Below are 22,692 nucleotides of genomic sequence, written 5' to 3' on the forward strand. Positions count from 1 at the left end.
TGTCACTGCTACCAGGGAGGGAGGCTGATGTGGCCAGCAAGTTCCAGGAGTGCATGAAGGCTGTGAACAAATGAATGGCCGAAAACTGTTTAAAACTCAATTTGGCTAAAACCAAAGTGATACTGTTTGGCTCTACGGTCAATTTTTGGGGCCCGAGTTGGTGGCCAGAAGAGATGGGGAGTCTTCCTATTCCCGTCAATAAGGTCAAGAACCTGGGGGTCATTATAGATGGTAGACTCTCCTATGGACCTCAGGTAAATGCCTTGGCTTCATCTATCCACTGGACATTGAAAATCCTCCGGAAGGTTCTTCCATTTCTCCCAGGGGAATGCAAAAAAAAAGTTGTGACGGCCTTGGTGCTCTCACGATTGGATTACTGCAACAGTTTGCTCCTTGAAGCCCAGCAGGGAATACTTGACAAGTTACAGATACTGCAGAATGCAGCAGCGCGCCCACTTACAGGCTTGCCTATGTTTGCATCTATCTCCCATGAACTGGTGAAACTACATTGGTTGCCAGTAAGGAAGCGGATCCTATTCAAAAGCATGTGCATTGTCTATAAGGCGACCCATGGTATAGGCCCTGCATTCCTGGGGCAACATTTTCCCCTGTACAAACCAGGTAGACTTTTGAGGTCAGCCACTTTGGGATTGATCAAGACCCCACGCATCAGGAAAGTGTGTTGGGGAGGCAGGAGTTTTAGCCGAGGGGCAGCGGTGGCCTGGAATGCTCTTCCTGTGGCACTCCGACTGTCCCCTGAGTTGATGACCTTTCGGAGAAAGCTAAAAACATGGCTTTTTGTAAACTAATTCCGGGGATTTAGCTTCAGGAGCTATCAAGACAGCGCCAGGACACCGTACGGTAACAGTGCGCTTTACAAATGTTACAAATAAATAAATATATATATATAAATATATATATATATATATATACACATGCACCACGCCAGCTCAATGAGGCATCATATTTCAAACCCCGCGTAGTACCTACCTGATTTAATGAACTGTGGGAGTTGCAGTTTATATCTGTTGCAACAGGTACACAAGTAAGAGAACTGGGTGGAGCACGTTCCCACCAATAGGAAAGGTGCATGTGATTGAAAAACGTGGGTGTGGGAGCAACCTGGACACTAAGGCATCCGAAGAAGGCCTTGATGGCCGAAATGCATCATGCCAATTTAATTCCGAATAAAGAGCTTCCTGCAGTATTTCCCCGTGTGGCCTCTGCTATTCAGGATAGGAGGAGTTGTTTGGAGTTTTTACGCGCGTCGGCCAGTTGTGCGTTACAGGGGCCCTGTTCTGAAAGCTGGCCGGGTCTCTACTGGTTTCTGCAGCTGCTGCTGTTTTTGTCATTTTCCAAGGTATTGGATCAGACCCGGCCTGCTTCACAGCGCAAGCAATGCAAGGGCGGCTGCTCGCAGTTCGTGACTGCACAAAGTGACAGGATACATTGCTCTCCATGCCCCTGCCTGCCCGGCGGACACTTGAATGTTGGGGCTGGAACGTATGGGGACTCGAGGAAGCCTTCGGATTGTACACCAATCAGGATTTTACATTTGGTCACATCACGGTTTTCCCTGCACCACGCCAGCTCAATGAGGCATATTTCAAACCCCGTTTAGTACCTACCTGAATTAATGAACTGTGGGAGTTGCAGTTTATATCTGTTGAAACGGGTACACAAGTAAGAAAACTGGGTGTAGCATGTTAAGGTGCAGGTGATTGAAAAACGTGGGTGTGGGAGCAATCTGGACACTAAGGTATCCGAAGAAGGCCTTGATGGCCGAAATGCATCATGCCAATTTCATTCCGAATAAAGAGCTTCCTGCAGTATTTCCCCGTGTGGCCTCTGCTTCTTAGGATAGGAGGAGTTGTTTGTGTTTAGATATATATATATATATATATATATATATATATATATATATATATATATATATATATATATATATATATATATATATATATATATATACACAGTCACACACAGAATTTGCCGTAGACAATCCAATTGTTTAGGAAAATATATATATAGCCACACATCAGTGATTCAGAGAAGTTTCTTTTAGATTTTTTCTGTGTTCCATTTATTTCACTGACATAATTCTGATGGTCCTCTCTCATTGTGCTTCTAACACCTTAGTGACATCTCATGAGTGCCCTATATGCCCAAGGGGATTGATGCTCCATTAAGGACTAATAATCTATAACTGTAACTATCTGCTTTCAGTATTTAAAATTATGGGTGCCCTATCGTAAACCATTTAAGAGCGAATGGCAGCAGCAGCTAAATTGCAAATACTGCACATTTTGTGACATTAGCATATACCTCTAAAAAGGTCAGCTTGGCATAACTTAATGTAATAATTGCTATTGTTATCTTGCTAAATGTTTATATTTTCGATGCAGTATTTCCCCTGTATTGTGAAATTAGTTTTTTGCTTTATGGTTTAACTGAGTTCTTTTGATTTCGACAGCAAGTAGCTGGCCAACCAACTTTGAGGTACCTATGGAAACAGCACATATGTCCAGTGCAGATTCCTTAGTCTCTGATGTCTGGAGCACTGAAGAACATATGCCCTCAAAAGAAACAGGATGGGCATCCTTCACCGAATTCACTTCTTCCTTAGGGTACGCCAATTCTCTTTCGCTAGTTCGAATTTAATTTTTGTTACATTCAGCAGTTTGCTTTCAAATGTCTAGTAGAAATAGCAATATGAGAACACAAACCAATATGTAATCTCTTCTGGCTTTGTTGCAATAATATAATAATAGTCATTTAAATACGTGGTATGTCTTTTCAGCGCTTTTGGGAGTCAAAGACTGACAATCTAAACGGTTCTAATTCAGGTAGACAGTCAATGGCCATGCTCCCTCCCAGCGCCTTTTATTGCATTCTGGCTCATAAGCCCTTTGCTCTCAACTGTGTATCCTGGCTACATATATTTTATTCGTTGTTTTGTGAGTGGATAAATGTGCTTTAGAATTTTTTTAACATTTGTTAATACAAAGTTTCCATGTTCAGAAGAGCTGTAATTGATGAAATAATGATACCAGGAATTACATGATTCTTCAAAGAAATAGATAAATGCAGAAGCTCACCAACTCTTAAACGTTCATGAATCTATGCTTTTTAATTTGTGTCTGAGTCAGGCTTGTGCGCTTTATGAAAATTACTTCTGACTGCAGATTGTTCACCTTGTGAATCTCCCCAGGTGACAGCATTTCCCTCTCACATTGGCAGGTGACGTTGTGTGACTCCACGTCGTGTCGATCCCACAACAGATGGCGGGGCATCTATATCTCTGCCCGCTCCGCATGAGAATGTCCATCCCTTTTACTCCATGCCTTCTGATGTAGTTCCCGAGCTCCATTGAATCCGGTCAATCTGACAGAACTTTTATTCCCTCACGCTCTTCAATGTTCTTGAGACATTCCCTTAAAAAACCACAGACTTCAAACCATGCAGGGACAGTAACTGCCAGATGTCAGTGGCAGACACCCACAAAGCCTGCATTTGGTGTCTGGCTGCAATCACGACTCAACTTTGCTACGTGAAACTAAACTTAAATGCCACTGTGACCGCAAAGGCAAACTTGCTGTCATGAAACTCCCAAGGAACTTCAACAGCGTCCGGTCTCAGCCGAAGGCAACCTATCATTGTGGAAATCACAGAACTCTGCAAAATAATAAAGAATCCTTGCACCCAGACTTCTCCGGACCATCAGCAATGATGAAACTGCTTTAAGAGCTTAAAATAGCCCTAGATAAGTCTTTGATGCTCCTCCATATCCTGCTTCATCCCAGACACTGGCTGTGCCACTCGACTGAGGAGAGCCCAGTCTTCAAGCTTAGCTCCACCGCATCCAAACCTGCTGCAGCCATTGCCACTAGCCCGAGTCTTGATGCCGATAGAGACAAAAAAGCTGCACTGACAGTTTTATCATACGTAGCTGCTCTACCACAACTCTCCCCGATGTTGCAAGCAACCCACTATTAACCTATCTAGATCCGAAACACCATTAAGATGAAGACAATCCTGTAGATGAGAGCCCTAGGGATGATGAAAACCTATGTTTTGACTTACAGGATTCTAATGGTCTGGACTTCTTACCAGACATTGGTCTCTCTTACACTAATCCTGACACGGGTGTAAAAGAATCTCCCTCCTTGACTACAGTGATTTCCAGAGAATTCTTAGATGTCACCCTATCTACCACAGTGCTCAATACTAATGTCCTCAACGAAGTCCTTCAACTAAGCCACATTAATCACGAACTTCCCTTTTAATGAAGCCTTGTCTGTGAGTCCATTGTACTCACTGACACCAGGGTAAAAGCCTGGATCTCGCCACCAATCAACAGACAAATTGCAAGGCAGCATAGACCTGCCCCTGGGTATAGGGACATCATAATCTAACACCCCACTCCAAAAAGCCTGGCGATGCCGGCACCTACGAGCAGACTCAATCCCAGTGCATTTCCCACCACTCCCCTGGACAAGGAATCAAAATGTGTGGAGACATCTGCCAAATGGATGTTCTGGTCTGTTATCCATTCCCTCTGATCAATAAACAGTAGCTGCCTCCTGGAGTAATGCTCACATACTTTGTGGACACATTGGGAGATATCTTGCCTGATGTCCCCGATGAGACCCGACCAACCCTACAATGCTGCAATACAGATTAACAGGATGGGGTGAGGCACTTCATACGTTTGGGTCAGGACACTATCGACTGTCTGGGCAAGGCAGTCCGGACCAGCAGGATGCTTCGGTGTTAGACCTGGATTTTCTCCACTGGCTTTTTAAACGACACCCAGCATTCCTTAATGGACATGTCCTTTGATGGATTTAGGCACTTAGGAGAGATGGCAGACTCGACTTTGAAAATATTTAAGGAGAGCAGGGCCATAGTGCGCTGTCTGGACCTAGTCTCCCGCCTGGTATGCATCTACTTGACCCCTTTCACAGCTTTGACAGGGATTACCAGTAGAGGCAATACCAGAGTGTTCCCCATTCACAGCATACCTCTCAGCCCTTACGAGGTAGAGGTAGGGAATCGGCCCCAGAGACTTTAAGGCATGCGCTAATGCCTAGTGCCCCCCTTTAACCTCCCCTCCCAATTCCAAGGGGCACACTGGGGAAGTGAACTTTCTAGTGAATTTCTTTTGTATTCTATTTCTCCCTTTGTCCTTCTCTGTCTACATGTACCTCTGACTTTCTACCCAGTGTCATCCTAAGGATTTTACGGGTCTTGGGCAAGAGGTATTTCAACTGATATGGTGAGCCTGTTAAATTTAACTTATAATTCAGTATTTGTCATCATGCCATCTTGAATTAGCAGGGCAAGGTTAATAAAAATTCAAATTTATTTCCTACAGAGGCATCCAAAATACGCCTTGTCCAAGCCTCCTAAAATCTTTGACACCAATGAGGCTTACAGTGGCCAAAGCCCCAGGGGCAACGTGCTGCTTAGACCCATAACTTCATGCTGTCGCAAAGCAGCTTTCAATAGTCCTCAGCAGCTCCCAAACAACCGGTGGAAGGACGTCACTTATACCTCCCCGGATGGTGGAGCATCACATCTGACCAATTAGTGCTCCCAGCCTTCCTTGGATCTAAAAGACTGGATGGTGGATTTGCAGAGTGCTTATTTCACATTACCATCATGCAGTCCCACATATGTTTGCTGCAGTTACAAGAAGCCCAAGAACACTTTCAGTTTTCATTCTCCCCTTTAGCTTTACCGGTGCACCTTCAGTGTTCACAAAGGTAATGGTTGTGGTTGCAGCCCTTCTGCTGAGGTTGGGAATACTAGTCTTTCCATACCTGAAAAATAAAAGCTGCTGAAGGCGGGATCACCTCAAACAGTGGTAAACTACCTACACACAACTTGTTGACAATGTTGACTTTGAACCATCAACGTACCGAAGTCATACAAGACTCCTTTGTATAGCCTCCCTTTCATTTAGGCCATCCTAGATATGATGCTCTTTCACACCTTTCCCTACCTCAATGTGTCCAGGTCATTTGGGCTGTGATCTCAATGTTTCAACCTTTGACCTGGGTCTAGGTGAGCATAGTTCTAAGACTTCTTTGCCTCCTGGACCCCACCAGGATACACATGCAGGCTCTGCAGTGAGATCTAAAGTGTCTCTGGGCTGAGCACTAACGGAACCTGCCAAAGAGCATTCAGGTGTTAGAGAAGACTTCTAAAGATCTGCACTAGTGGCCGCTTAACCGCAATTGTAATGGTGGCAGACCCCCTCTTCGACCCAACCTACAGGTATCAGTTAGAATGGGTGCCTCATTACTGCATTGGAGAGGTAATCTGGGAGAGGAATCTTCTCCACATCAGCTTGCAGGATTATTCACTTGGAGGCTGTAATTCTCTGGGAGTGACTTAGTACTCCGGACATTTCCATGAACATGCATAACCTTGCAGAATCTTAAAACACCAGGGTGGATCAACTCAGCCACAGGTGCCTAGCGGGTAATGAATGGCAGTTTCACTCAGAGGTGGTACAGCGCATATTCCAAAAATGGCGAGAGCCCTGGCTCGATATATTCATCACTGCAAAGAACACTCAGTGTCCAAGCTTTTATGTGTTGGAGTTTCCAAGGCCGGTCTATCTCAGAGACTTTTCACCAGACCTGGGGCTCGGGAGTGCTGAAAAAGATCAAGACGAATCGAGCACAAGTCATCCAAGTGGCAATGGAATGGGCTAGGAGAGTGAAGTACCTGGAACTTTTAACCATGAGTATTTGTCTTCCGATCCGACTGCCCCTTTGGGAGGACCTTCACAAAATAGTCAAATATTGAACCTGAACAGCTTACACCGCCATGTGTAGAGATTGAACAGTGACAGTTGATGGATCTCGATCTGTCTCCTGATGTGGTTGGTGTTACCTTGGCAACTAGCCAGGGGTCTATCCAACAAAACTGTATATGTAGCATGCTGGGAGAAGTTTGTCTGGTGTTCCTCCAACTCTTGAATGCAAAATTGTCTGACATTTTTTCTTAGTCCAACGAGGCCTTGCTGTGACAACTGTTAAGGGTTACCTTTTGTTTTTTTTATTTTTGCCGCATCAGCCATCTTTTTTCAGATCTGTTGTGATGCATTTCTTTTGAAGGACTGATCAACATGTTCTTGCTGACAGCTTTTGTGATGTCGCAATGGGACCTTCATTTGGTTGTTGCATATCTGATATGCACTCTTTGAACCAATGCACAGTGGCTCTCTAAGCTTGCTAACCATAAAAACAGTGAATCTGATCACCATAACATCTGCCATTTGAGTGAGCATACTTCAGGCATTGCCTGAAGTTTGCTCACTCAACAACCATATACATCGAGACTCCGAGGGACATCAAGACCCCGCAGACCCCCTCCGAGAGTGGCCAAGCAGTCCTGAATATTCTCCTGCTGGCTCTTGGCTCCTATCCGCGAGGAGAACATTTACACACTGGGGCTTTCCAACCTATATGCTCTGCACCCAGCCCGCCTGGCCAACGACGAACCGGCTGTGCTCTCTTGTCCCTAATGCCCTTGCGACCCTAGCCCCCGTTTGGGAGCTCTTGGACTTGCTCGCAAGTCTCCTTGTGCAGCTTATCCTTAGAGGGACCCCTTTCCCTGTAGCAGGCCAGCAGCCATCTCCCTGCTCCTGGTGGAATTCGGGACACACCCAACAAACTGTTGGTAGAATATTGGACCTTCAGCTCCTTCTACTCTCAACCTGGAAGGAGAACTCTTGCAACTGTTTGTGCTGTGTCCGTTACGGACCTGCCTTTTTCTCTCATAGGATTGCATGGTGCGTAATTGAACAAACTTTTAACAATGTGCTTATCAATTCATAAGAAATACAGTGCTTACCTTTGAACCTAGTTCTTTGTTCGAAAATGTATATCAAAAGAATGTATTTTTTAGATTGGTCTCAGATGTATTCTTTGAGTTTCTCATGTATTGCCTCTGTGAGTATATCAAATGCTTAGCACTACCCTCTGATAAACCTAACTGCTCGCCTACACTACCACAAAAGAGTGTTTTTATCATTTGCTTTAGTCTCTGTAAAACAATTGGGGACCCACTAGATTCCCTGCAAAGTATACTTTTTAGTTCTCTATATAGAGAGCCATCTTCCTACAATGAGGATATAAGGATATTTAATGGGATTCATATTTCGGCACCCAATCCACCAAACTGGCAGCCACCTGCTTCGGCCTCCTCAGAGTGCTAAGGAAGGTACTCCATCTTCTACCGATGGAGGCAAAACAAGTAGCCATTCAGGGCCTTATCCAGTCACGACTGGATTATAACAACGCCCTTTACCTCGCCGCCCCAGAGTACACGATACGGAGACTACAGCCGGTGCAAAACTGTGCCGCGCGCACTTTGCTTCAGATCCCTCGACGTCAATCAGTCAAAAATGGACTGAAAAAACTGCATTGGCTACCCATTCCCCAAAGAATACAATTCAAAGCCTTATGCATTGCGCACCAGGCGTTCTGGAAAAAGGGCCCTCATCACTCGCAACCTAGTGTCACACTACCTTCCCACTAGGAATCTGCGATCCAACCAGACCTTCACGGCCACAATTCCCAAAATAAAAAAATCCAGAACTGGCGGTAGGACTTTCACCTACAACGCCTCCAAGCTATGGAACACCCTACCCCTCCACCTAAGGAAAGATCCCAATCTTACCTCATTCAGGAAACAGCTAAAAAACATTCCTCTTCAATGCTGCCCAATAACGCCCTGGCTACCTCCTCTTGTTGGTTTCTTAGCGCTTGGACGCCCCCGGGCAGCAATCGCGCTCTACAAATCGACATACAAATACAAATATTTAAATACTGGCTATCCACCCATGTGGGTCATCTCAGAAGCACTTAATTTGAAGCAAAACCTTTTCTGAGCTTATTTTACATTGTCTGTTTAAAGGCATGATAAATGTTTTTTTTGCTAGAGAAACAAGCTATTATTTAATTCTCTTATTCTTCAAAGGGAGCTGGGGCAGTGTACGAAATTGAAGATGTGTTTTACACCATCATCTCTGATGGATCTGGAAATCCTTAAGCAGTACCCCGCGTACCGGTAGGTGGTGCCAAACAGCTCTGCCTCATAGTCCTCTTCCGGGTCGGATGTGGGGGTGCATGGTGCTTATATAGGCACCACCCAAACTTGCTGACTTCTGTTCTTTTCTTTCTGTGCCAACAGCGCAGATCTAGAAGACCACCTGTTGCCAATATTTGACCATTATCAACATTTTTATCTACTTTTCTAAGCATTCTCTTCCCAGTGTGCTAGGTCCCATAACAAAACGGGTGGGTTTTAAACCCCTTGGAGTCTATCACAGGCAAATGTCTGTGACGGACACTCATTTGGTTGATCTAGGTGGACGTGACTCCAGGAGCTGTCCTGACTGCCGAACCATAAATCAGAAGGCGATTTAGCAGCCAGAAACAAATCTACTGGTGGCCCAACATTGGAAGACTCCTCACCAGTCCTGGTCCCGGTCATGTGGAGTAATGCTATTGGGCATTGTCGCAGTCAGTCGTCGTCCGGTAAGTCCCTCAAACATAAAATATAAAATGTTGAAGGGCTCTTTGACCTCACTGGTCAAAGCCATCAGACAAGGTGCAGGGATAACGCCATAAGTCTAGGCCCTGCTCACGAACTCCAGAGCCTGCATCTGCTACAAGCCTGCTTGAATTTCCTGTAGCCGGTGCTTCCTCTGCCCAACTTAGTTTTATGAGCCTGGGTGTAGGAAGCTGGCTCTGTATATACTATACCTCAGTAAGGTGTAGTGTGCATTTAGTCCAGTGATCCTCAGAGACTTTAAAGAGGCTAAAGTAGATAATACCTTTCTCTCTTTTGTGGTAGTGTGGTTGAGCAGTTAGGCTTATCATATGTTTGTGTTACGCATATGTTGTGCACACACAATCAAGAAATGAGGCACATACTCAATGACTAACTCCAAATCCAATATTGGTATGAAAATATTACTTTGTTACATTTATTTTAGAACCAAGAACTCAATTGCAGGTAAGTACCAGTTTAAAAATAGCAATACTTTCAGGTACAGTAGGAATGTGTTGCAAATTGCAATAGGAATACTTATAGTAGTTCTGGAAATGCTTTGTGGTGTCAATTAACAGTAGTATTAGCTGAACAATGCAGAAAATAGACAGTGCAATTAGCAAGAAATACAATGTAATTATATGGAAGGAATACATTTCTACACATTAACAGGTAAGTACATGTGGCGGGATTGTAGGAACGGCTCAGACACTGGATCTCGGTATATAGGGTTTTATTTTTATAAATGTTTTCTTTTTCCTCAAAGTAAGTTTTTCCCGGGATATTATAGCTGGGTCTATTGTTGCAGGTATACTCTGGGGTCTTCTCGGGGTCTTGGCTTCTCTCTTGTGGTCCACTGGAGTCTGCTCTGCCTTGGGTACTCCACCGCAGGACATGCAGAAAGAAATATAGTGTGGCAGTCAAGTAACAGTTCTTTGTAAACAATGCCCAGGGGGAAACCAAGGAGTGAGGGGGCACCGCTTCAAGTTGTGTATACACACAAGTTTACTATATACACGAGGTCGGTTATAGAGTGTGAGGAAAGGTTGGTACGGGGAAGGCAAGGGGAGGAAAACGGAGTATGTACAAAGAATGCCTCACAGGCAGTAGCCGGTCGGACGAGCTTAACGGAAAGACGAGTCTCCCCGCCTCCCAACCCAGCCCGACACACGCTGCCATACCTGGTTGAGCCACACTCCTCCGAGAGTATGGCTGGGCGAGTCGTGGGGACGGTGGCCTCCTTGCGCAGCAACTCCTTCCACTCGTGCCTCTCCCGTCTTCTTTTCTTGGCAACCTCCTTCTCCGCACTCCAACCAATCTCCGCATCACACCAGCAACTCCTCCGTGGTGTCGTCACGCGCCGTTCTCCCTACTTCCTCCCTTTTGTCCAATGTAATGGTGCGTGTGTCATCCGGGGCGGGGCTTCTTCCTCCAGGTACACCCAATTAAAGTAACCTTCAGGTTCTTCGCCCTGGTCTTTCCACAGTGGCTGTGAGTCTGTATTCCACTCACTCTGGTTGAGGTGGAGAGAGGGGAGGGTAGTAGAGTCAGCGACCCACCATTCTGAATTTGGGGAAAGCCCTTCTCCTTCCCTAGTCTCCCTGCTACACACCTCCCCCCCCCCGGTTTCTCCCGATCGGGGAGAGGACAAGACCTGGACAAGAAATCCGCATTACAATTCTCCCTGCCTTTTTTGTGCTGGATACTAAAAGAAAAGGGGTTGTGAAAACAAGAACCACCTGAGAATTCTGGGATTCTGTGATTTGTTTTTGTACATCCACTGTAGTGGAGCGTGGTCTGTACAGAGGACAAAATCCTGCCCTTCTAAATTAGACTTGAGTTTTTCCACCGTCCACCGTATGACACTCCCTCTCTATAGTAGGGTACCTCATGTTCGAGGCATGTGGGCTGCTAAATTCATATCTTAGCATTAGATCGCCACCTAGTGTTGGGTCCGGATGATCGCACATTGTTGTCCTGGAAGAGTCTTCGAAGTATCCTGAGATGGGTGGCTCCTCCCCTGGACTACAGTGCGCATGGGCATCGGCTCCATCCCCAGATTGTTTTTTTCCGCCATTGGGTTCGGATGCGGTCTCGACGTCTCTCCGTCGGAACCGAATAAACATCAATCTTAACGGCCAAAAGGCTTTGGGTTCTTTACGTCGGTATTGTTTGCGTACGGTCTCGAGTTCTTCCGTCTCTCGGAGCCGGAATCAGCGGAGTTTTTACTACTCTTCGGACATCGAGGCCTTCTCATCGCGACTCGACACCAAGTTCCCAACATGGAGCGGAGTCCGTTTAAGCTTTGTCCGCTCTGTGGGTCCAAATACCCACATATAGACGTGCACCCGGTCTGTAATAAATGCCTTTCGCCAGACCATGACGAAGGAAGTTGCAGGGCCTGTGCGAGTTTCAGGTCGAAGAAGACTCTCACGATTCGGCGCGCGTTGCGCCTTGTGGCCAAACAGGCGGCCCCGGATCCAGAAAACATATTCGACGACCAAGAAGAGGAGGACCAGAGCCATCATCTTCAAATCTCCCCGCCTGAGACGGAGGTCGAGGCTGATCCGGAATATGACGACGACGGAGTCGTGGGTCAAGGCCTTGAATACGTCGACGAGGTAGGAGACGACGATATGGTTTATGGGGCCGCGGAAGATAGCTCAGGGGACGAGCTATGCCCCGAAGTTGACGGACATCAGGAGAGGGTCGCGGGATCGCCTGTCGGCCTTACCCAAGACCCTGTAGCGCAAGCCACGGCCCCGCCTGTTGGCCCGGCCACGGACATACTTGCTGCGCCGAGGGTTTCGAAACCGAAACTGAAAGCAACGGTCTCGACAGCACCTAAAATGGCCGACCCGAAACCGAAAGTTAAGGACTCAATCGTCCCTAAGATGGCGGTCGTAACAGCAAAAACGAATAAACCGGCAGCCTCATCGACTCCGTCGACCTCAGGTCCGCAGAAGTCGAAGAAACACGGCGATTCCACAGGGTCAAAATCGGCGCCGGAGGAGAGATCCTCTAAAAAGGGTGGCACGCACAAGACAAGCGCGCCGGCGCCGGCAAAGCCAGCCAAAGCAAGCGACACAGCCCCGGCTCCAACGGGGACATCTGCGCATCGCTCCAAGGACTCGGGGTCGGCGCCGTCCATCCCTCCAAAAGACCAACGGAACGTCGCATCCGAAGGCAAGGCCACCTCGTCGGTGCCAAAGACATCGGTCACCGACGCATCTCTCGTTGCTTCTTCACTACAAAGAATTAGGGAGAAGGCTTTTTCTTCGTCGATGCCAACGCCATCGACGCAGAAGGTGGCAGACGTTCCGGTCAAGCCCGCTAGTAAACTCCTCTTCCTTCTACCGCCAAAAGTGGTGCCGAAGGCCTTTTCATCGAAATCGACGCCAAAGAAGTCGGAATCTTCGACGGCAGGGGCATCTTCGGGTCAGGTGCTCGACCCAGAAGAGGATTCGGAGTGTTTCATAGACGCGGACACAGGGAAGTTAACCCTTTACAAAAGGAAAATCACTTCGCAGCCAGTGGAATCCTATGTCATCCCCCTAAAGAAGAAAAAGTTTCCACAGGACGCCTCAGGCCTCATGGAACCTATTCAGCCTCCTCTGGGAAGGAGCCCAACACCGTCTCCAGACCATTCGGAAAGTGAGGGCTATGGTGAAGACGAACAATACACGTTCCCAGTCAATGAACCTGATGCACAGCCAGATTCATATGATGCCATTGGGGACCAAGGCACCCAAGATGTGGGACAAGACCCACAGACTTTCAGTACACGTGCATCCCCTACAGAGGATTCTGCAGGTTTTCATGCACTCATTGAGAGGGCAGCTGCTAATCATGATGTGGACATGCATGCTGACCCAGTTGAGGAAGACTTTCTATTTGACACCTTTTCAGTTTCGGAAAGAACTGTAAAGACACTGCCTATGCTCAAAGGGGTCCTCAAGCATGCTGCGGACATCTTTAAAGAGCCTACCAGGGCGAGGGTGGTCAACCCACGTATTGAAAAAAAGTACAGACCAGCGCCTGCAGACCCTGCATACATTCGAGGACAGTTGCCGCTTGACTCCCTGGTGGTAGCGAACGCACGCAAAAGGGCCAACTCCCAAACAACGGGTGAAGCTCCTCCCCCGGATAAGGAGTCCAAAGTGCTAGAGGCAGGAGGCAAAAGAGTGGCTGCGCAGGCCGCCAATTTCTGGCGTATTGCAAATACACAGGCACTACTGGCACGTTATGATAGATCACATTACAACACACTAGAGCAGATTGTGGAACACCTGCCTCCGCAGTTTCAAGAGGGCACCAAAATGATTATACAAGAAGGACAACTGATCTCCAACGCGGCCATAAAGTGTGCACTTGATGCCGCGGACACGGCCGCTAGGGCCATTAACACCAGTGTCATGCTCAGAAGACAGGCTTGGCTCCGCATATCGGGGTTCAAACCTGACATTCAAACAACCATACTTAATCAGCCAGTCAATCCGGATAGACTGTTTGGTCCAGATGTTGACACCACCCTGGAAAAAATTAAAAAAGACACTGAAACTGCTAAATCTATGGGGGCCCTACAATCACAGCAGTTTCGTGGCAATAATTTTCGTCGCTCAGGTGCCCGTGGAGTCACCAGAGGACAGTTGGGTCAACAGTCACAGTTCCCTAGAGGTGGAGCACAATCCTCGTACCCCAAACAAAACAAGAGGGGCTACAGGGGAAACAGCAACAAAGGACGCGGCAAAGGAGGCAACAATTCACGCTCCTCTGCCACAAGCAGCCAGTGACTCTCTGTCACGGCCCCCCGACCACTTAACACCTGTCGGGGGGAGAATACAGCAGTTCCTGCCCGTCTGGATCAACATCACCACAGACAGGTGGGTGCGACAGCTTATCCAGTACGGTTATTGTCTAGAGTTAAAATCCACTCCACCCAACATTCCACCAAGGCAAAGACCTATGTCCGCAGAGCACTTGCACTTATTGCAGCAGGAAGTGTTGGTGATGCTGCAAAAAGGGGCAATCGAGCTCGTGCCAGTGGGGGAGGAAGGCACAGGGGTTTATTCCCTGTACTTCCTCATTCCAAAGAAGGACGGATCTCTCAGACCAATTCTGGATCTCCGTCCCCTCAATCTGTACATACTGTCAGAGCATTTCCACATGCTTACACTGCAACAGATTCTTCCTATGTTAAACAAAGGAGACTTCTTAGCAACCTTAGATCTCAAGGATGCTTATTTCCACATTCCGCTACATCCGTCCCACAGAAAGTACCTCAGGTTCACTATCCAGGGCACGCATTATCAGTTCAAAGTCCTACCCTTCGGAGTCATTGAATTACCCAAAATCACACCTTCAGCCGGCACATGTCCGGCAGTTTCTGGGTGCAACAATCAATACCCTGACGGCCAAGGCGCAACCAAACCAGGTCAGGATAGACGGCATACAGTCTTTAATCCAAAAGTTCAGACCGGGACACTCACTTCCAGCAAGAGTGTTCATGCAATTGATAGGCATGATGGCCTCCTGCATCTTCATAGTCCCTCACGCACGGTTGCATATGCGCCCGCTCCAGGAGTGCTTAGCAAATCAGTGGACACAGGCTCAGGGACAATTAACAGACCTAGTGTTGGTTACCAGTCGGGCATACAACTCTCTGCATTGGTGGACTCCACACAACCTTTGCAAGGGCCGACTGTTCCAGGAGCCAGTGCCACAGGTTATCCTGACAACGGACGCATCTCTCCAGGGATGGGGAGCTCATCTGCTCACTTACACGGTGCAGGGACTATGGACGACGCAGCAGCAGAAGATGCACATCAACTATCTAGAACTGATGGCGATCTTCATGGCACTCAAGTCCTTCATTGTACATCTGTGCAACAAGGTGGTGTTAGTCCGGACGGACAACATGACCGCGATGTACTACATCCAAAAGCAGGGAGGCACCCACTCACCACAGCTGTCTCACCTGGCTCAGAGCATGTGGAAGTGGGCCATTCAGAGGAACATCTTCCTCATGGCAGAACACCTCCCAGGGAAGGACAATCAGATGGCGGATCTGCTCAGCAGATACAGTCATCAAATGCACGAGTGGGAGATACATCCATCGGTACTCCAGCCGTACTTCCAAAGGTGGGGTCGTCCAGACATAGACCTGTTCGCCACAAGGGAGAACGCAAAATGCCAAAGCTTCGCCGCCAGGTTCCCACACCCCCAATCGCAGGGCAATGCGATATGGATGAACTGGTCAGGCAAATTTGCTTACGCTTTTCCCCCGACACCTCTGATACCACTGGTGGCGAGAAAACTAAGGCAACACTCGATGACACTCATCCTAGTTGCTCCAACGTGGGCGTGCCAAGCCTGGTACACCACGTTCCTCGAACTCTCAGTGGTGCCGCATCAAAGACTGCGCCTCACGCCCAGACTTCTGACGCAGAACCATGGAGAAATTCAGCATCCAGATCCGCAACAGCTCAACCTAGCGATCTGGCTCCTGAAGTCTTAGAGTTTGGATACCTCAACCTACCTCCTGAATGCATGAACATCATCAAGGAGGCGAGGAAGCCGTCAACCAGGGCATGCTATGCCGCAAAATGGAAACGTTTTGTCATTTACTGTGCAGACAATGACATAAACCCGCTAGATGCATCTATCCCTAACATCATTTGCTATCTGTTACACCTTTATAAGTGCAAGCTAGCGTACACTTCTATTCGGATACATCTATCCGCCATCGCAGCTTACCTTCAAAATAGGCAGCACCTCTCGGTCTTCAGGGTGCCTGCCATTAAAGCGTTTCTTGAAGGTCTGAAACGAGTCATTCCCCCAAGAACACCGCCAGCTCCGGTGTGGAACCTCAATGTGGTCCTCACCAGACTGATGGGACCACCATTTGAGCCAATGCACTCGTGTGAACTGCAGTTCCTAACGTGGAAAGTTGCTTTCCTAATTGCTATTACGTCACTAAGGCGTGTTAGTGAGCTCCAAGCGCTCACAATACAAGAGCCTTTCATTCAGATTCATCCAAATAGGGTAGTGCTACGCACTAACCCCAAATTCCTTCCAAAGGTGGTGTCACATTTTCATCTCAACCAAACTATCGATTTGCCGGCATTCTTCCAGAATCCACAAACGGTGGCAGAAAGAATGCTCCATACGTTAGACGTACGGAGGGCATTGATGTACTACATAGTCAGGACACAACACTTTAGGAAGACGAAACAACTCTTTGTTGCCTTCTCACCACAACACAAAGGCAACCCAATTTCCAAAGCTGGAATAGCCAGATGGATTGTTAAGTGCATTCAAATCTGTTATCATAAAGCCAAGCGCACTTTAACAATACCCCCAAAAGCACACTCCACACGCAAGTTGGGGGCATCCATGGCTTTCCTAGGAAACATTCCTCTAGAGGACATTTGCAGAGCAGCCACGTGGATTACACCACATACCTTTACAAAACACTACTGTGTTGATGTACATTCCAAACAGCAAGCGGCTGTAGGGCAGGCTGTTCTCAAGACACTTTTTCAGGTTTCTGCAGCTGGCACGGGCAACCGCCGCTGATGGAGGGACTGCTATGTATTCTATGCTAAGATATGAATTTAGCAGCCCACATGCCTCGAACTGAATATGCTACTTACCAGTATGCATCTGTTCTTGGCATGTAGGGCTGCTAACATTCATATCGCCCACCCTCCTCCCCGGTGCCTGTCGCAGCTGCAGATATACTATTGTATTCAATCATTAGCATGGACATCCTTTACACTTTTCACTCCATCCTCTGCCACAATGGCGAAAAACAATCTGGGGATGGAGCCGATGCCCATGCGCACTGTAGTCCAGGGGAGGAGCCACCCATCTCAGGATACTTCGAAGACTCTTCCAGGACAACAATGTGCGATCATCCGGACCCAACACTAGGTGGCGATCTAATGCTAAGATATGAATGTTAGCAGCCCTACATGCCAAGAACAGATGCATACTGGTAAGTAGCATATTCGTTCCCTTGGATGAACTTCCTACTAATGTAGAGAATAAGGTGTTTGAGATCATCGGTTCCTATTTGGGATAGCACTGCCCCTATACCCTTATTTGAAGCATCTGTGGCCAGGAAGAAAGGCTTGGTAAAGTTGGGGGATATAAGTACCGGACCAGTGGTTATTGCTGTTTTAAATTCCCTGAACGCCTGTCTCGCTTTTTCAGTGGGGTGTTGTAATTAGGCAGGTCGTGTGTCCTTTTTTTAAGAGATCAGTGAGGGGACTAGCAGTTTCCGCAAAATTGGTTAGGAATCTCCTATAATATCCAATCAGCCCCAAAAAGGCTCTTAAGTCCCTTTTGGAGGATGGGAAAGGTGTGTTCACTATTGCCTTGATTTTTTCTTCTTGAGGGGCAATTACTCCGTCCCCTAACATAAAACCAAGGTATTTTGATTTGGAGAAGGCTGCTTGTGATTTTTTTGCTTTAACGTGCAGTCCTGCTCCTTTTAGGGCTGTTAAGATGGTTTGTATGTGGGCTATATGTTCGGGCCATGAGGCGCTGAAGCTGACGATATCATCCAGATATACTGAACAGAATGGTGTACAAGATCGAAGCACCTCATTCATGAGTCTCTGGAAAGTCGCAGGCGCCCCGTGGAGGCCGAACGGAAGGACGTTGAATTCAAAAAGTCCATCGTCGGTGGCGAAAGCGGTCTTACATTTATCTTCTTCTCCAAGGGGTACTTGCCAGTAAGCCTTAGTTAGGTCTAGAGTGGTGATAAAACGGGCCTCTCCTATCCGCTCAATCAACTCGTCCACCCTGGGTATGGGATACGCATCACAAGAGGATATTGCGTTCAGGGAGCGGAAGTCCATGCAGAACCTAGTAGTTCCGTCTGGTTTTGGTACCATGACAATCAGTGATGACCAGCTGCTCCGGGACGGACGTATCACCCCTAGTTTCAGCATATCTTGTACCTCTTGTCTGATGTCTTGTCTTCTTGCCGCAGGTATTCTGTAAAGCCTCATTTTGACATGTTTCCCTTGCTCGGTTTCTATTTTATGTTCAATAAGGTTGGTACGTCCAAATGTCTGAGAACATGGTGGCGAACGGCTGTAGGGCTGCAAGGAGTTCACCCTTCATCTCGGGGGACAGTTCATCATTCATGGGCAACTGTTCTAATGTAGAAGTGTTGGATGCTGTGGGTAACCCGAACTGGGAGGTCTTTGGGAGAGGTCCCAACCATTTTTTTAGTAGCTTTATATGGAAACATTGGTGCCGGGATGGAGAGATCTGTACCAGGTATGTCGTGTTACCCAATGTTTCTATGATCGGGTAGGGTCCCATCCATTCACTCTGAAACTTTTGTGTGGATGACAGTAAGAGAACCAAAGCCCAATCACCCACTGACATTTTCCTCAATTTCTTTCCTCGGTCAGTGTTTTTTTTACGTCGATGTTTGAATAAGCCAAGTCCCTCAGTTTTTTCTAGTTTACTCTTCAGCTGTTGCTTGTAGTCTAGAAGTGATCTTTGTTCCTTTAGATCTTCCTTTTCCCAAGCCTCTTTGGTTATCTCGAGTAGGGACCGGGGCTGCCGTCCGTATAGCATCTCAAAGGCAAAGTACCCTAAACTGCTTTGGACCTGTGCTCTTAGTACATAAAGGGCCAAAGTTAAAAGTTGATCCCAGTCTTTGCTTTCTAAAGACAGCATTTTTCTTAGGGTGGTATTTAGGGTGCGGTTGTACCGTTCCACCAGGCCGTCAGTCTGGGGATGGTATGCTGAGGTACGTATCTGTCGTAGATTCAACAGTCTGCACACTTTTCTCATGAGGCGAGACACGAACGGTGTTCCCTGGTCCGTTAATATTTCTTTTGGGAATCCCACCCTCTAGAACAGTTCTAAGAACTATTCAGCAATGTTTTTAGTTGTGGGGGCTCGAAGAGCAAAGGCCTCAGGGAAGCGTGTGGTGTATTCTACTATTACCAAGACATAGGTGTTTCCTTTTGATGTCCGGGGGAGGGGGCCAATGATGTCCATCTCTACTCTCTCAAAGGGGTTCCCTATGATGGGAAGGGGCTGTAAGGGCACGGCTGGGGGTTTATAAAGATTACTTTTTTGACATATGTCACAAATTCTACAGTACTCAGTGGCTTCTTTGTATATGCCTGGCCAGTAAAAACATTTCAATATATTCTGAATGTTTTTTTCCGACCCTGCATGTCCCGCCGTTAAATGGGTATGGGCATAGAAGAGAATTTTTTCCCTAAAGACCTTTGGTACTAGTAATTGTCGGGGTTCGCCGACTCTTCCCTCTCTATACAGTGAACCGTTATCTATGATGAACCTTGGAAATGGGGTGTTTGGGTTGGTCTGGGCAACGTGGGCCATTTTGCATGCATTAAAGAGGGTGGCATCGTTTGCTTGCGCAAATCTAAAATTACGGTCTAATACGCAGGGTTCTGAGGCAATCCGAGCCGGGCGGGGTTTCTTTTTTCTTTCTCGGCCTCCCTTTCCTCTGTTTGAAATAGGGATAAAAAAACAGGGTAATCAACACCTATGATTAGGTCCTCTGGTAGGGATTCGGCTGCTCCCAACTTCACTGTAAAAGGGGGTCTTTCCATAGGATGGAGGGTTTCTTGGGCCAGGGGATAAGGCTTCACATCCCCGTGAACACATCTTATGTGTTCTATCCTGTCTGGGAGAACCTGATCTGGTAATACAAATGTTTTTTGAATAGCTGACTGCCTACATCCTGAGTCAAGCAGTGCCCTTATACTTCTTCGATTGACCGTGACACGTACATAGAATGAGGGCCCCATCTCTGCGGTATACATCACAGCCTTCGGGACGTAGCCCACCTGTTATGTTACGTTATGTTATGTTATCCGGATTTGTATAGCGCACAGATGCCCCAGCAAAGGGGCGTCCTGACGCTGGTACAGAACAGAAAAGCCGGACAAGGGTGAGAGACACAACACAACAGAACTAAGGAGCTGGGGGGAAGAGAAAGGTTTTGACAGCCTTCCTGAAAGCAAGGAGCCCATCGATGGCACGAATGTGGGCGGGCAGAGAATTCCACATTTTGGCGGCAAGAACTCGGAAGGAACGTCCGCCAATCCTGGATCTCTCAAAGCGAGGAACTATGGCTAGGTGGAGGGCGGAGGACCTCGGAGAGCGTGCTGGAACATAAGGGAGAATGAGAAGCTCCAGAATCTGAGGAGATGAGAGTGAGAATTTTAAAAGTCAGAGTCAGTGATTTAAACATAATTCTCTGAGCCACCGGAAGCCAGTGGAGATTGTAGATGGTTTTCCTAGCTGAGCAGAATTTGGGTAAGCCAACCAGAGCCCTGGCGGCAGCGTTTTGGACGCGTTGGAGACGGGATAGTTCAGCCTGATTGACTCCAAGAAAAAGAGAGCTAGCATAATCAAGTTTTGACAAGATCATGGCTTGCACAATCAGTTTTCGGGTGGGAGCGTCAAAGTATTTAAAGGTGGACCGAAGCTGACGCAAAACCCCAAAACAAGATGCAGCAATCTTTTTAGTATGGGTGGAAAAGCTCAGTTGGGAGTCAAACCAGACCCCAAGGTTTTTAACTTCAGTGACGGGGATAGGAGTCGGACCGAGCTCAGACGGCCACCAGTTATCGCCCCATAAATGAGTTTGTTTCCCCACAATGAGCACCTCGGTTTTCTTGGCGTTCAATTGCAGGAAATTGTCATTCATCCAGTGGGCCACGGATATGAGTCCCTCACGGAACTTGGCTGCCTCAAGATCGGAGGCCCCACTAATAGCAACCGCCAGCTGCGTGTCGTCTGCGTAGGACACGATGGATAGGTTCCCACGCATGGCGGCGACAGCTAGCGGTTGAACATAAAGGTTGAATAAAGTGGGGCTAAGAGCCGATCCTTGTGGAACTCCCTGGGCAATCGCATGAGGTTTAGATTCGAAGGGGGGGGTAGTGACCCTGAAGGAGCGATCAGATAAAAAAGATCTGAACCATTCAAGAGCCAGATTGTCCACCCCGGCCTCAACCAGACGTTGGAGTAGAATGTCATGGGAGACAGTGTCGAAGGCGGCACTTAGATCAAGGAGCACAAGTGCCGCCGTATGCCCTGAATCCACCAACATGCGAAGATGTTCTGCCATGTGCAGGAGCGCAGTCTCGGTGCTATGACCTGGCCTAAAGCCGTTCTGCGTGGGGTGTAAAATATTCGCAGAATGGAGATGGTTGACTAAGATGGTATTAACATGGGCCTCGGTCAGTTTAGCAGCCCACGGGAGGAGAGAGATGGGACGGTAATTTTCAGCTTTTTTAGGGTCTAGAGCAGGCTTTTTTAAAATGGGGATTACCTGAGCCTGTTTCCAGGCACAGGGAACAGAACCCGATGACCGGGACAGATTGATAAGCTTACAGATCGGGGGAAGGCAAAAAGAGGCAGATTCTCTGGATTGTGTGGGCCGCAAAGGGTCTTTAGGGGAGCCTGATTTTACTTTAATAACATGCTTGTTGAACTCCTCCATAGAGAGCTCCGGGAGATGGGTTAGTTTGATGGTAGTATTAGGAATGGCAGTAGTACCCTGCCGAGATCCTGTAGAGTTGGGAAAAGCTCAATAGATACCTTCCACTTTACTAATAAAGAAGGCAGCTAAGTCCTCACAATGGGAGGTAGAAGTTCTACAGGTAGTAAGCTCTTTAAGCGCCTTAAAGATAAGCTTAGTAGGGTTGGTGCTAACACTGAACTCACGTGAGAAGTAAGAGGCGCGGGCCCTACAAATGGCTCTGTGATACTTCTTAATGGTGGCGAGGTACAAAGCTTTCCTGTCCGGGTCGTATGATTTACGCCAGACTCTTTCGGCTTGTTTACATGATTTTTTTAACCGCCTGAGAGAGTCATCATACCAAGGACTGGAATGGGAGCGCTGTTGTTTAGTCAGGGTAGCAGGAATAAGCTTGTCCAACGCATTAGTGAGCCAGTTGCAATAAGAATCGTAGCCAGATTCTACATCAGTAAAAGGGGCCAAAGGGACGTCGCCCAAAAGCTGATGGAAATCGCAAAGTTTCAACTTTTTCCAAGGGCGCCTGAGAATGGTAGGAGTAGGGGCAACTACAGGAGGATCTTAAAGTA

The 22,692-nt window shown here is 47.5% G+C and overlaps 1 protein-coding gene across 10 annotated transcripts in view; it reads left to right on the forward strand.

Annotated features, from left to right (window-relative positions):
* PPP6R3 (protein phosphatase 6 regulatory subunit 3) overlaps positions 1–22,692 on the forward strand; it is a 1,665,951-nt gene that overhangs the window by 1,374,477 nt on the left and 268,782 nt on the right. For all 10 annotated transcript variants that reach the window (XM_086957827.1, XM_086957831.1, XM_086957834.1 and 7 more), the window contains one exon: positions 2,474–2,627. In XM_086957827.1, the coding sequence (XP_086813953.1) occupies positions 2,474–2,627 (154 nt within the window). The remainder of the gene's footprint in view (positions 1–2,473; positions 2,628–22,692) is intronic.

The sequence above is a fragment of the Lissotriton vulgaris genome, chromosome 2_1, assembly GCF_964263255.1.
Source record: "Lissotriton vulgaris chromosome 2_1, aLisVul1.2, whole genome shotgun sequence".
In the NCBI taxonomy this organism is placed as follows: Eukaryota; Metazoa; Chordata; class Amphibia; order Caudata; family Salamandridae; genus Lissotriton; species Lissotriton vulgaris.